This window comes from Poecilia reticulata, chromosome 4 (assembly GCF_904066995.2).
Source record: "Poecilia reticulata chromosome 4, P_reticulata-male-v2, whole genome shotgun sequence".
NCBI classification, from domain to species: domain Eukaryota; kingdom Metazoa; phylum Chordata; class Actinopteri; order Cyprinodontiformes; family Poeciliidae; genus Poecilia; species Poecilia reticulata.
The window spans coordinates 14,114,909-14,130,054 of NC_088833.1; the positions used below are offsets into that span (position 1 = coordinate 14,114,909).

General features: G+C 41.5%; 1 protein-coding gene across 2 annotated transcripts; it reads left to right on the forward strand.

The window, feature by feature from the left end:
* The first annotated feature begins 3,179 nt into the window (after nt 1–3,179).
* Nucleotides 3,180–13,797, forward strand: pfn2b (profilin 2b). 2 transcript variants are annotated; one of them, XM_008406832.3, is made up of 3 exons: nt 3,180–3,524; nt 7,092–7,284; nt 11,561–11,742. In XM_008406832.3, the coding sequence occupies exons 1-3, from the start codon at nt 3,396–3,398 to the stop codon at nt 11,656–11,658; spliced, it is 420 nt and encodes a 139-aa protein (XP_008405054.1). In that variant the 5' UTR covers nt 3,180–3,395; the 3' UTR covers nt 11,659–11,742. The 2 variants fall into 2 exon arrangements, with proteins under 2 accessions (XP_008405054.1, XP_008405052.1); XM_008406830.3 differs by lacking the exon at nt 11,561–11,742 and adding an exon at nt 11,984–13,797 and having other exon boundaries at nt 3,186–3,524.
* Nucleotides 13,798–15,146: the final 1,349 nt, after the last annotated feature.

The window sequence follows — 15,146 nt, forward strand, 5'->3', positions numbered from 1 at the left end:
TATTTATTTTGTTCCTTGAGAAGCATTTGTCTGTAAAATGAGTAAACATATTACTAATAGGGTATTTTAAAAATCATTTTATATTTAAGACCACTTATGAAGGAGACGAACTTTGGATCTAGCGTTTCCTCGCCCGGACGCGGGTCACCAGGGCCCCACTCTGGAGCCAGGCCTGGAGGTGGGGCACGATGGCGAGCGCCTGGTGGCCGGGCTTTTACCCACGGAGCCCAGCCAGGCTCAGCCCGAAGAGGAGACGTGGGTCCCCCTTCCAATGGGCTCACCACCTGTCGGAGGGGCCAAAGGGGTCGGGTGCAGTGTGTAACGGGCGGCAGCCGAGGGAGGGGACCCTGGTGGTCTGATCCTTGGCTGCAGAAGCTGGCTCTTGGGACGTGGAACGTCACCTCTCTGGTGGGGAAGGAACCAGAGCTAGTGTGCGAGGCTGAGATGTTCCGGCTAGAAATAGTCGGCCTTACCTCAACGCATGGCTCTGGTTCTGGAACCAGTCTCCTTGAGAGGGGCTGGAAGTACTTCCACTCTGGAGTTGCCCACGGTGAGAGGCGTCGGGCAGGAGTGGGCATACTTGTTGCCCCCCATCTTGGCGCCTGTGCATTGGGGTTTACCCCGCTGAACGAGAGGGTAGCCTCCCTCCGCCTACGGGTGGAGGGACGGGTTCTGACTGTTGTCTGTGCTTAGGGGCCGAACAGCAGTTCAGATTACCCACCCTTCTTGGAGTCCTTAGAGGGGGTACTGGAGAATGCCCCTCCTGGGGACTCCCTTGTTCTACTTGGAGACTTCAACGGTCACGTGGGCAATGACGGTGAGACCTGGAGGGGCGTGGTTGGGAGGAACGGCCCCCCCGATTTGAACTCAAGTGGTGTTCTGTTGTTGGACTTCTGTGCTCGTCACGGATTGTCCATCACAAACACCATGTTCAAGCATAAGGGTGTCCATATGTGCACTTGGCACCAGGACACACTAGGCCGCAGTTCGATGATCGATTTTGTCATCGTTTCATCGGATCTGCGGCCGTATGTCTTGGACACTCGGGTGAAGAGAGGTGCGGAGCTGTCCACTGACCACTACCTGGTGGTGAGTTGGGTCTGGTGGTGGGGGAGGAAGCCAGTCAGACCTGGCAGGCCCAAACGTGTAGTGAGGGTCTGCTGGGAACGTCTGGTGGAGTCCCCTGTGAGACGGAGCATCAACTCCCATCTCCGGCAGAACTTCAAACACGTTCCGGGGGGTGTGGGGGACATTGAGTCTGAGTGGACCATGTTCCGTACCTCCATTGCCGAGGCGGCTTATTGGAGCTGCAGCCGCAAGGTTGTTGGTGCCTGTCGCGGCGGCAACCCTCAAACCCGTTGGTGGACGCCTTTGGTAAGGGATGCTGTCAAGCTGAAGAAGGAGTCCTATAGGGCCTTTTTGGCCTGTGGGACTCCAGATGCAGCTGATGGGTACCGGTGGGCGAAGCGGCATGCGGCTCGGGTGGTCGCTGAGGCAAAAACTCGGACGTGGGAGGAGTTTGGAGAGGCCATGGAGAAAGACTTCCGTACGGCTTCGAGGCGATTCTAGTCCACATCCTGCGTCTCAGGAGGGGGAAGCAGTGCAGCACTAACACTGTTTATAGTGGGGATGGTGTGCTGCTGACCTAAACTCGGGACGTTGTGGGCCGGTGGGCGGAATACTTCTAAGATCTCCTCAATCCCACCAACATGCCTTCTGTTGAGGAAGCTGAGCCTGGGGACTCTGGGTTGGGCTCTCCAATCTCTGGGGACGAGGTCGCCGAGGTGGTCAAAATGCTCCTCGGTACAGGGCCCCGGGGGTGGATGAGATCTGCCCAGAGTTCCTTAAGGCTCTGGATGTTGTAGGGTTGTGTTGGCTCACGTGACTCTGCAATATCGCATGGACATCGGGGGAAGTTCCCCTGGATTGGCAGACTGGGGTGGTGGTCCCCCTGTTCAAAAAGGGGGACCGGAGGGTGTGCTCCAATTACAGGGCGGTCACACACTTAAGCCTCCCTGGAAAGGTCTATTCAGGGGTCCTGGAGAGGAGGGTCCGTTGGATAGTTGAACCTCGGATTCAGGAAGAGCAGTGTGGTTTTCGTTCTGGTCGTGGAACACTGGACCAGCTCTACACCCTCAGCAGGGTCCTGGAGGGTGCATGGAAGTTCGTCCAACCAGTCTACATGTGTTTTGTGGAGTTGGAGAAGGCGTTTGACCACATCCCCAGCGGGGCCTTGTGGGAGGCTCTTCGGGAGTATGGGGTACTGGGCCCTTTGATACGGGCTGTCAGGTCCCTGTATGACCGGTGTCACAGTCTGGTCTGCATTGCCGGCAGTAAGTCGGGCTCGTTTCCGGTGAGAGTTGGACTCCGCCAAGGCTGCCCTTTGTCACCGATTCTGTTCATTACTTTTATGGACAGAATTTCTAGGCGCAGCCGAGGTGTTGAGGGGATCCGTTTTGGTGGCCTTAGGATCGCATCTCTGCTTTTTGTGGATGATGTGGTCCTGTTGGCTTCATCAGATTGTGATCTGCAGCTCTCGTTGGAGCGGTTTCGCAGCCGAGTGTGAAGCGGCCGGGATGAGGCTCAGTGCCTCCAAATCCGTCCCACCGGGAGGAGGCCTCGGGGAAGACCCAGGAAATGCTGGAGGGACTATGTCTCTCGGCTGGCCTGGGAAAGCCTTGGTGTTCTCCCGGAGGAGCTGGAAGAAGTGGCTGGGGAGAGGGAAGTCTGGGCCTCCCTTCTGAAGCTGCTGCCCCCGCGACCTGACCCCGGATAAGCGGCAGAAAAAGGATGGATGGATGGATTTTATATTTATTTTTGTCAGATGGTGATGACAAAGTTCTGGGTCAGGTCGATTAAAAATGTAATTTTAAAAAAAATATTGCAACTGGGAGCCTGCACCTTAGCATCTTTACATTTCCAAAACATTATTTGTCATATTTAGTTGAGAAATAATAAAAATAAATATGGGAAAATTAAAACCCATTTTGTCCCTATTCCCAAGAATCACTGATTTATAATATTTATGTTTTGTAATTTACAGTCCAAATTCTACTCAATTCCAAAAAATAGACACCCCTATCTTAGGGAAAACTAAATTGTTATTGTATTCCTCCGCGGCGCAGTACATCATGCACTGAAGGCGTAGGGCGAAGAACGCCTGGCGGAGTGATTTAGTAAGGGCTACACCCAAGTCTGTGTCTGGTCGCAGCGGCTGCTCTTCGTTGCCTAGACGAGAAGAAAGCCGGGACGTGACAGAGCCGGGGGTTTAGGTTGCTGGATGCCCGTTAACCATCAAAAAAATACTGCTTCTTCTTCGTTGGAGAGACGACCGTGATTTATTTTCACTTGCTTTCACGTGCTTTATTCCCCATCCTAGAACTAATATCAATAACATGTCCTGGCAAAGCTACGTGGACAACCTGATGGCTGATGGCAGCTGCCAGGACGCGGCCATTGCGGGCTATACAGACGCCAAATACGTCTGGGGATCGTTTTCTGGCGGAGCCTTTTCCAAAATTACGGTTAGTGTGCTCTCTGTGTCCTGTATGTAGATTAGAAAACTGTAAAATACGCAGTTGATTTAAAAAAAACAAAAAACGTTTATCTGCATAGCCTGGCCTTGTTGAATGAGTGCGGTACACATGGTATGCAGTGGTCCACCACGAGATGTACACGAACTAGCGTGCATACTTGCTTTTTAATATTTCGTCACTATTCAGGTACTCATTTTATGTTTTAACCCAAAAGGAGTTTCAATTTCCCGAACTGTCCTTGTACATTCCCACTGGAGTTATCGGAGATGACCCAAGTGTTCGGAAAACTGTAGCTAACGGGGTTAGCCATGTTTGCTTCTCATGCCGGTCATTTGTTTTGAACATTAAGTTGCCGGTGTGTGTGTTAAGTGTTACCCATAAATAATTTTAAATCTTAATACTACCTTAGCTAAAATGTATTGTACGATTAAACCCCTGTTGCTGAGAATTCAACCTGAAGAAAGCTGTATGTCGGCATCGCTAATCAAGCTAACGGCTTAGCTCAAATGGGGGTGGTCATCCTCAATGGAAAACCGTTGGAAGCTAAGGCTACAAGCTAGCAACCGTTGGTCTTTTTTTCCTGTTCGGCTTCTGTGAATCTCACTACCGCCCCTTTTCTCCAAAATGGCGGATACACATTCAGTTTCTTGTCCGTTTATTTTCTATTAGAAAATGCCTTGATATTTATGTTGGATTTTTATGGTCTTCACACCAGAATCTTTGTTGAACTGATGTCGGTTTTAAATATGTTTTTCTTTTTTTTCAATATTATTCGATTGTAGCTGTGGTTTTAAAATCCTTGTCGGTTGTCCTTCGCGTTTTTCTCGAGCCACCATTTTGTATAAAAAATGTAATTATAATATTACGGAATTTCATGATGCTGTATAGGGATTATAACGATATTGTTACGCTTTGATGTGCATTGTGTAACGAAATAAAATGCTGAGCCATGCTACAATACATGAACGTGTTTTCCGCCTTTAGCTAAAGCTACTGGGAGTGTCCACCCCCTTCGATCTAAAATGTAATTTTCTCGTCTCTAGATCATAATCGGAGAAAAATATATTCATGTTTGACACTATGGAAACCTGACATACCACGGTTTTAGCTTAGTTTTTTTCCCCTACACTAGTAAAGATGGATCTTTCGAACATTATGGTGGAGCAGGGATGCCCAAACTTTTTGAGACCAAGATCTACTTTTTCTGTCACCAGCCGGCTGAGATCTACCTCATGACACAAAGAACCTGAGGCCAGCAGATGGCAGTCAGTTATGGTAGTAGATCTGAACTTTGGTTTGATTATCTCAATATGAGAAATTTCAGACTGATGGGAGGAACCACAGAGCTCTGTTAGGTTAAAGCCACATCTTGTGAAGTTGGGATATTTTTCCTCCAACAGGTTCCAGAGGAATCGCCTCAAACCAAATGTCGGACTGGAATTTATTTCGATGTCATTTGTGAATGTTAGATTCTCATTTTCAACAGTGGAGCAATAAAGATTGGAAAAAAAAGTTATTATTTTGGAGAAAGTTTCATTAACATCAATATTTCTACTAAATAAATGGCATGTTTGATAGAGGAAAAGCCTCTCAGACTTAAAGCAAGATGCCAGAGAGCACCAAACTTAAAAATGTATTATTATTTAGCACTTTGAGATTTTTGCTAATGAAAAGTGCGGTACAAATTAAATTGATTATTATTATTTAAAAAAAAATACATATTAGACAACTTAATTTAGCATAATTATTGCGGTAGAAACCATTTGTTACTTAATGAAATACATTTGTCTTATTTGACGTTTGTTGTGAATGACGTATACTCACAAGCGAACGTGGTCATTAGTCCAAGTTTGAACATTCATTATTTATTGGATAATGAACATTCAGAAACTACAGCGGCTGTGATGCGCCACAGCAAAGGTAAACAAAGGTAAAATAATCCGAACAGGTGATCGACTCAAAACCTATCGTACCTTTTTACTCTCTCTTTGTCGCTTAAGCACACCCGTTGCCGTGGCAAGCGCCTGCGCCGCGCAAGCCGAGCAGAGATTACGTTAAAAACATAACATTCAGCCCGTTATGATATTAGGTTTTCAGGCTTGGTGTTTATTTCGCGATTATTAATAAGTGCTCCCCTGAACACAGCGAAAGTTGATTAGCTAATTTAATCTGCTGCTTTGCTCGTCAGAGTCGATCTTTGAGTCGCTTTTTTTTTTTTTTTTTTTTTTTTTATTGAACGGAAACTCACCAAATTGCGCAACACCGTGTTGAAACAATAATTACTGAGATCATTAATTTGAACATTTTTATTATTATTCTTTAATAAAGTTACCAACGTTTTGGATCTTTGGATCAGCGCGTCAGAAGAGGACATGCAGGTTTCAGCCTATTGGCGGCGTTCAGTTTGTCACCTAGTGCCGAGATCGACATATTGAGCACCCCTGTGGTGGAGAATCGCTTCTAGACGTCTTTAAATGTGTAGGGCTTGTCGGTGTAGTATGTACTCTGACCCATGTATGCTAATTTTAAAACGCCTTCAAATGTATATTATATATTTTTATCAGACTGCATATAAAGCTATCTGGACTTGAAAGATTTATCTGTAAATAAAACAACCTGCACATTTAATCTGAAACTTATTCCAAGTAACTAACGTGTACAGTTGCAGATGTGATGTAGCCGTCAGACTGCAGAACTCAAACATGTTAAACATTTTCCATGTTATTACTTCCGTCTTCAGGCAAATTAGATATAAATCTTTCATATGCTTTACTGTCATTGTAAATAATTGAAAGTAGAAAAAACGTGTTCAGATATGAGATCCAGAAACTTGTTTTTGTTTTCCAAGATTGTGTATATATATATATTTCTGTTGATCGTTTTCATAATCAACAGAAAATGACCAGTTTGATTATGGTGAAAAAGTGTCAAACGTTAACTGACCCTTAAAACATGGACATATGCCTCAGTCCCCTTTTAAACATGTTATATTTCAAAGACAAGGTTTTGGCCTGAGACAAGTTGACATCGCAAAACAGAAGTTCTGGTTTAATTAATTGATCAACTCTGTCTGTACAGCAAGTATTCATTGTAATCTGAACAAGCCATTTTTTTCCTTTTCTTTCCTGTCCCTCTTCAGCTCTCTAGTGCCATGACTTTGCACTTTGGGCCTGTACCTTTTTGATTGGAGGTGTTTAAGTTTTTTGAAAGTTGCTATTTTTATGTGAGACTAGCTTCTTGTTCTGGAGAGCCAGGATTATCTATTTACACTAAGATTTAATACTTTACCAATTAATCTGGCTATTAATTTTCTCAGATTTTACTTGATGATTCTCTTTTGTGTGTGTGTGTGTTTATTTTTATTTTTGTGCTTTCACTTGCTGGATTGGAAATAAAAGCATCATTGTTGGCCCTTATTCAAATTCAGTAAAGGTGACATTATTTCAAGACTTGAATATCTAAATATCGGGTCTCCTTGAGAAAATCTTTTCTGTCTGAAAACTTGTATCAACTCTGTCACAGTAAAGAAATTTGCTTTACATTTTTTCTTTTTAGGCAGAAGAAATCGACGTGTTGGTAGGAAAGGACCGGAGTAATCTCTTCACCAGTGGGCTGAACATAGGCGATAAAAAGTGCTCAGTACTCAGAGACAGCCTCTCAAATGAAGGGGACTGGACAATGGATGTCCGGACAAAGAGTCAAGGAGGAGAGCCAACGTACAATATATCTATAGGCAAAGCAGGCAAAGGTGAGTAAAACATTAACTATAGTTTACATATTTTCTGCATTAAAGTTCTGTTTCGGTCTGCATTGATTTAGTATTCCTAGATTTTCTTTAGTGGTCGTGTTGTGAGTGCATGTTGTGGAGGTGTCGAATGCACCCTTTCCTCAATATATGACAGGTTTGAATTCCTGTCTTTGGAATTTTGTTACGATGGGGGAACAACAGTACTGAAACTGTTCTTGCTGCAGAAATGTGTTTTTCCAACATGTTTTGTGCAGCACCTTAAGAAGTTTATTGGAATAGAAAGGCATTTTGTCTTAACATTTCATTTAAACTGAATGTATGTGTTACTGTAGGCTAAGGGCATTTTTCTTACAGAATTTAGTGATGCCTCATAATGTCACAGCTTTTAGTAGGAACATGTTTAACCCCTTTTCTCTTGATTGATCTAAACTGTTATTGTCATTTAGTCAGTTTCTAAATATTTCATTGAGGCTTATTTAGGAGTAATTAACCTGTTTAATCCCAAATCTTCCCTGCAAATAAGTGTAGTAAGTGTTCCCTAACGCATATTTATGAATCATTACATTTGATCAATTTATGTTGGTTGTTTTAGTAAAAACATAGTTTTTACACTCAACCAATTGTTGCTAGTGAGAAACTATAGTCTAATTTATACACATCTGGCCTTTTTAAACATATAAAAAATAAAAATAATGTCATGCATAACTTGTTATAACGAGGGATAATTACAAGTATGTTCAGAACTGTTTTTAGATGCATAAAGATTAAATGCCACATCTCACAAATGGCACTGTCTCAATGTGCCAAGTGACCTTTAACCTCATTTGGTCATTTCATCAGTGAAGCAAAGTCAGGTTAAAATGTTATCCCGCATCCTGGAGGAACTCCTCCCTGTTCCAACACACCAAGCACTGCACCTTGGCCCCGTCTGTCCTAAGCCAGTTGGAAACATGGCATCATCTTATAGCAGTCATTCGGTGCTTTGCCATTCCACTTTGTGGAAATGATTACCTGTTTGGGACAGGGTGGGGTCTCTTTTTCAACTGTGGGAATAACAGTGGTGTAGAAGACATTATTTTTTAGGTTCTATCAGGTCTAGAAGATTTAAAACATCAGTTTTGAGCTGTGTGTGTGTGGAGGGGGGAGGAGATGTATTGAACAAATTACGAAACCATTGACACCTAGCATAGTGCCGTCTCTGTAGTATGTTAGTGGCAATAGTTGTTGCCATGCTTACATTTACTCTAATTATTAAAAGATGCATGCAGGGACACAATTGTCATATCAGTAGATGACTACTTATTTACAATGTATTCTGATTTGTTTATTAAAGCATTTTATTGACTTCCTGTTGTACAAGTGTAGGACAGACATTTACCTCCAGGAGTCCCGACAGGAAGTAAAGAGGTCTTGGTCATGTGACCATTTACTCTAGCCACATGAAATTGATATTACTTGGAGTAGACAAGCTCCTATTTTGAAACTTCAATTAGCTACCAGAAGCCTAAATCAGAGCTTCTAGAAACGGGTTATCCCCCAGTTTATATATATATATATATATATATATATATATATATATATATATATATATATATACACTGCTATAAAAAAATAAAGGGAACACTTAAACACCACAATATAACTCCATGTAAATCAAACTTCTGTGAAATCAAACTGTCCACTTAGGAAGCAACACTGATTGACAACGGGGACCCTCGTCGGGTCAATCAGTGTTGCTTCCTAAGTGGACAGTTTGATTTCACAGAAGTTTGATTTACATGGAGTTATATTGTGGTGTTTAAGTGTTCCCTTTATTTTTTTTGAGCAGTATATATATATATATATAATATATATAATTTTTTTTTTTTTTCTTTTTGCTTGCCTTGGGTATTGCTAATGTCTTCCAATAACGCATAATTACCTAGTGATATTTTCATAATTTCCTGTCATGTTAAATAGTTTTCGACTCCATTAAGGACTTACCACTGGGCTTATCAAGCTTTCTGGGGGAAACTCTGCAGAAGTCAAAAAAAAAAAAGTCTGACAACAGTAGTTGCGCGTGGGATTAAACGGGTTAAATATCAAATTGATATTTGCATATCTAAGCTGTAAACCTTTTGAGCTGCATGTCTGATGCTCAAAACAGAGGTACATGATTTTTGTCTCTCATGACTCAGAATTTAAACTTCTCTTTGGACCAATAAACAGTCTGCCGAATAGGGTAGTGGCGATGACTAAAACTGGTTAGTGTCAAAGACTGTAGCCTTTTTTAAGTGAACTTAAATGATTACTAAATTAACAGGCCTTCTCTATTGCCCCCCCTTTTTTTTAAAACATTCTGCATAAAATAGTTGCCTTTATAATTAATTCAAGATGCCTTTATGGACTTGTCTGTCATGGCGGTTTCTGTGTTGTCTGTTTGAACCCATGTTGCACCATTTCCTCCACTGTTAATGCTTTCAGGTGAGAAAAACATTTCTATTTTCTATGCACTGACCACCTTTTCTGGGGGAGGATTTCCTTAAGCCTCCATGAACTGCATGCAATGTCTGCCTTTCTGGTTAACACAGCCCACTCTAAAGAGTAACCGTTCCCCTGTGCAAGGCTTTGGGTGCTTCACGGTGCCCACATGTATTGAGGAGAGGTACCTTAAGCATGCTGCTACATGCATGCGTCTTTGGTGATGTTGGTGAGAAGCTTCATTCTCTTCTCTGCTGCTGGTGTAGTGAATATAGCAGGCAGCTGTGTTTAGCACTAAGAGACCCAAATGGGCAATGTGTTATTTAATCTAACTAAGCGATAAAAATGTGATACATTTGGTGTTCTAGGTTCTTGAGGCAAAACTCCCATTTCTTATCAAATTACTAAAGTTTACTTGGAAAGTCTTTTGTTTTAGGAAATGTAGAAGTATTGTGGAATAGTATTTTGGCATGTTTGGGGCAAAACATGCCAAAATTTCTTGCTAATCACTAACGTACATTACAAAACAAGTGACCAAAATGAACAATGAAACCACCATTTTTAATGCTCCAGTCTCATCCAGAATTCATAAAATGTTTCGCTTTGGTTCAGCTTCAGCAAATATTAACATATTTGTGTGTTCACAATGTTGGATTCTAAACTCTCCCATTTCTTAATGTACTTTGAGATCCTTGACTGAATTGGCTCAATTTGTATGCAGCTCTAATAGTTAGTGCAGTGTGCATGGACATTTGGCAAAAATAAAATTAAAAAAATGAACAACTAACTTCTACCTAGTAAGTAACATGGACCACTCTAATCACACAATCTCTAGTTTCTTAACGGGGCAGTATTATGTAAAATCAACTTTTTGAACATTACAACATGTTGCAATGTTCTCATCAAAAAGATACCTGGAGAATTGCCTTGAGTTTTTCATGCATGTTGAGGAATCAATTAATCTCATTCAAGGTGAGGCTTCTGTCCGGAGCTGCACTTTCCGATCTTCCACCTCACAGAGCATTCTCCCACGGCTCCTTCAGACTAGCTGGCAGCAATTAGTAAACACCTAGTAGAACTGTGCATCTGCGGAGCTCAGGGTATTATTGCGTATAACCTGGTAAAAATCAAATCGAATTTTATTTGTATAGCACATTTCAGCAGCAAGGCACTAAAAATGTTAAAGGAGGTTTCCTGTTATGAGTTCTGGAAGGTGGAGTAGAACATAGACAGAGGTTCAATTTAAAGACACCAAATTACAAAGTCAAAAAACATTTTAAGCCATATTTGATATACAGCATTTTTTATAACTGGAGTAATGATTACTTGATTGTGCTTTAAAATAGCACTGTGGCTTGAAAATGCATAATACTACCTTTATTGCTGTTTTAATTTGAATTTGCCGTTTATACTCAGACATTTCCCTTGAAGCACCATTCTTAAACAAAATGGGTCACTTAAACTCCTTGTGAAAATGCTTTAATTAGGCCTTGCACAGACCTGCTGCTCTATGCTTCTGCTTGTTCTTGTCCTAACGAAAGTACACTGTTAAACAGGTTGCATGCAACACATCTTTAATCATGTCCTACTCACTCTGTCTAATTGTAGTGATATGTCTCATCACCAGCAGCACTGATAAGAAAATGATGGTTTCTCCCTCCTACAACCTTCCAACCAAAGGCACTGCACAGCTTTTCGTGCGGTTCTTTCTTCGTATTCGTCTTGCTTGCTGCTGTTTGGCTCTGCTTGTTTTTTCTCTTCACCTGTGCAATCTCAACATCCCTTCTAAATGTTCCTTCTGTCTCTTTTCTTTCAGTCTTGGTCATGGTAATGGGCAAAGAAGGGGTCCATGGAGGCGGATTGAATAAGAAGGCATACTCGATGGCAAAATACTTGAGGGATTCAGGGTTTTAGATTAGAAGTAGCTTTTGTGGTGTACTAGACGGAGGAAAAAAATTAAAAGGGGGGGAAAAAAAAACAACAAAAAAAAAAGCTCAAAAGGACAAAAAAGGTTTCTGTCAAGCTCGCATCCCCTCCACCACACACACACACACCATACACAGGCAGTCTCATCAAATAACCCCCCCACCCCCAGGAGCATTTAATGGTGCAGGGCTGAGACCCAGCCTCAACAGTATAGTCTCATATTTATCAGAGGTAGAACAAAGTGTTTTTATTTTCCCATCCCTGCTCTCATCATGCTGCTTCAATTTTTTTTTTGTCCTTTTGTGTACTCCAGTATTGGTTCTTGTCATGGGAAAAGAGGGTGTCCATGGAGGACAGCTCAACAAGAAAGCATTTGACATGGCGGAGTACCTGAGGAAGGTCGGCTACTAAAGCAACCTGTAACCAGCTACCTAGCAGTTCACCCTTGCCACCCTGTTGGATTTGACACTACTTCCAGTCCTAGTTTGTAGTTTGTTTTTCTGCCTTCTCTCCCCCCATTTCTTTCCTCCCTCCCCATTTATCCTCGAACCTCTTCCCTCCACACATTCGCTCTGTGTATTCTCATCTCCTTTCAAGCACTCTTATGTTGATCCATAGTAAAAATGAGCATGTTGCTAAACAGGATGTCATGACAAATCTGTACTTTACCAAGACCAGCAAAAAAATAAATAATTTTTTGGCAGAACTTAGACAAAGGAAGCTATAGCATCAATTTGTAAACTATCCTTGCTTTTGTGTTTTATGGTACCCACCACTAAATCCTCTCAGATCACACACACTCCCTCCTTGAGCAGCCTTTGCCTTTGGAGCGTTTGAGCTCTAACGAAGCTCGTCATGTCTTCCTTTATTTCCTCCATGTCCAGGAGGGGAGACCGTCTACATGTTATCCTCAACAAACGCCACACTAACCTCCTCCTTGCCAAATTATTTAGCTCCCCCCATTATTTTGGCTTAAATCAGATGACGCTAAATCATATCTGACCTTTTATTGAACACTACCCACCTCTCCTGGCAGAGTCGCTGTAATATCCTGAATCAGTTTTGATAGAAGTGGGGTTGGGATCAGTCCAGTTCATGACATCCAGATGCAGTTAGTCCTCCCCATCCCCCCTTCCCACCCCGGCATCACAAACTTCCCAGCTACACAAAATCCATGGACATTCCACAGTAACAGGCTCAGGCACTTAACACTGTTTTGTTTGCCATCTGTTAAGTTTTTTTTTTTTTTTTTGAAAGGCTGCCCTTTTTTTGGACAGTAGCTATCCCAGCATATACCAATCTGGAGTGTGTCCAGTTTGAATTTTGCTTTTGTTTTTTTTATAGGACCAAGTGTAGTTGCAGCCCGGGTGTTTATACAACTGCTCCAAATCATGTGAAGGATGACTAACTTTTTCTGATGAAGAAAAACTGTGACCAGGCAGATATGTTGTGGCTAAAACTAAAGGGGGGAGCAGGAGGGTACAGGGCAGGTAAGGGTGGGAGAATCTGGAAAAATAAATAAAAAATCCTCACTATTACTGTTGAAACAACTGCATTTGTACAAAGCCATGCTGTGTTGACAACTACATAACTGTGGAATAAATTGCCTTTATAGTCAGCTGAGCTACAGGGGGTGTCTGTTGATCTGTCCATGCTCAGAACTGCTAACTTTAACGTCCAACTGAGAAACGACTAACTTCTAAAAGTAGAAATGACACTCAATGGGAGACGATGGTATTGGTTGGAACAAAGATGCTCATGGTTGTCTTGTTGAAACTTAACTACAGAACATGTGTATCCTGTGCCATAATGTAGAGATCTGTAAGATGGATTTTACCCACTGTTGGCTATGGAGTCATTTCATCGGCACTTTTTTTTTTTTTTTTTTCAATTTGTAGCTACAGCTCCACTGTCTTAGGCCTTGTGGGATATGTGTACTCAAAAACACTGTTCAAGTCCTGTTAGCTGATCTGTTCATTTCCTTTCCTCATCACTTTATTATTTTTTTTCTTGCATCTGGGATACAGTCTTTAATGCATCTGATGTCGTATGCATAAACCAAGAAATGCCATAAATTGATTTATCACCTTGTTTACAGACAGATCAAATAAATTTATTCCAAACAGATGAATGTTTACTCTGTTCTTTTAAATGTCTTCTGTTCATTTTATGGTAAATTTGCTCTGACCTGCTCTAATCAGACCTGGGTGTGTGGACTTCCAACTGCAGATTTAATCAAAGTTCTCATTGCAATGAAGTTCTAATACTTGGTATTTTCCTGTAGAAATGACAAACTCTTAAAATTATGTTGCATCTTAATGGTATCTGTTTAAAAATGAAACGAGTGTATGTTCTCCTCTTACTGTAAAGTCAGATTGTTGGTCATTTCACTTTTGCAGCAGCTCCTGATGGCTGCTTTCAGGCTGAACAACTCGGGGTCAGCTCTGAAGGGCTGCGTACTTGCCAGGATCTTTTAACTTTTTCTGGCTCCATTTGAGCCTGAAAATGCGGAATGGGCAAGAGCCGATGATAAGCAATGCTCACCTTAGAACAAATTTGCTTTTGTTCTTCCGGGTTGAAAGCGTCTGTCCAGACAGAAGGGGAAAGTCCAGTCATGTCTGAGTGAGTTTTTGAATCGACTTTAACCTGAGAGGCCATATCTGATTACACTAACATTTAACTAAATTTAATTACCCACTGCTTAAAAAAAGTCTTTAAAATGCGACTTTTAAATTGGGATTGAATTTGACCTAAAATGCCATAGCACAAATAAGAGAAAAATGGATGAATGTATAGGAGGAAGGATAAAAATGAAGGCACAAAGTTTAAAAACTTAAATCAAATGACTGCATTTAGTCTAGGGAACCAGAGCTGTTTTTTTTTTTTTTTTTTTTTTTTTAAGTGTCCAAGAGTATCTTTTAGTTGGTCATTTTTGACTAGGTTTAACTAATGGAAAAATTCTAAGTCAACACTTAAACATGAGACTTGTTTTAGAAACAGGGCTGGAAAACAACTGGGGAACCTGATTAAACTGTTGCAGTACATTATGAGATTGTTCTGCCTAGGAAAAATAAAATCAAATGGTTGGCCCATATGACTCATCATCTGACCACTAAAGAAGGCAATGGATGTGTCGATTTGAATTGCGTCAGCACAAAAGTTTGTGGTCTTGAGATGTAGCAATGCTAAGTGACTAAAGTTGCTCATCACATGATCAGCAAAGGCATTTATTCAATGTTTTTGTCTACTCTTGTTTCTCGCTTCTACTGTGAGATGAGATTAAATGTAGACGCTGAAAATACAACGAACTTGGAATTTAAAAAAAATAATGTAAAGTCTGGCTGTCTGAAAATCCTCCTGGAATGAGTTTCTCATTTTTATCTTAAAATTCCTCATTTTCTTTGATTTATTTTTTAAATATACCCCACCTTGAATTTAACAGTTCTGCAGTGAGTAACTTGCTGAACTGTAACCTA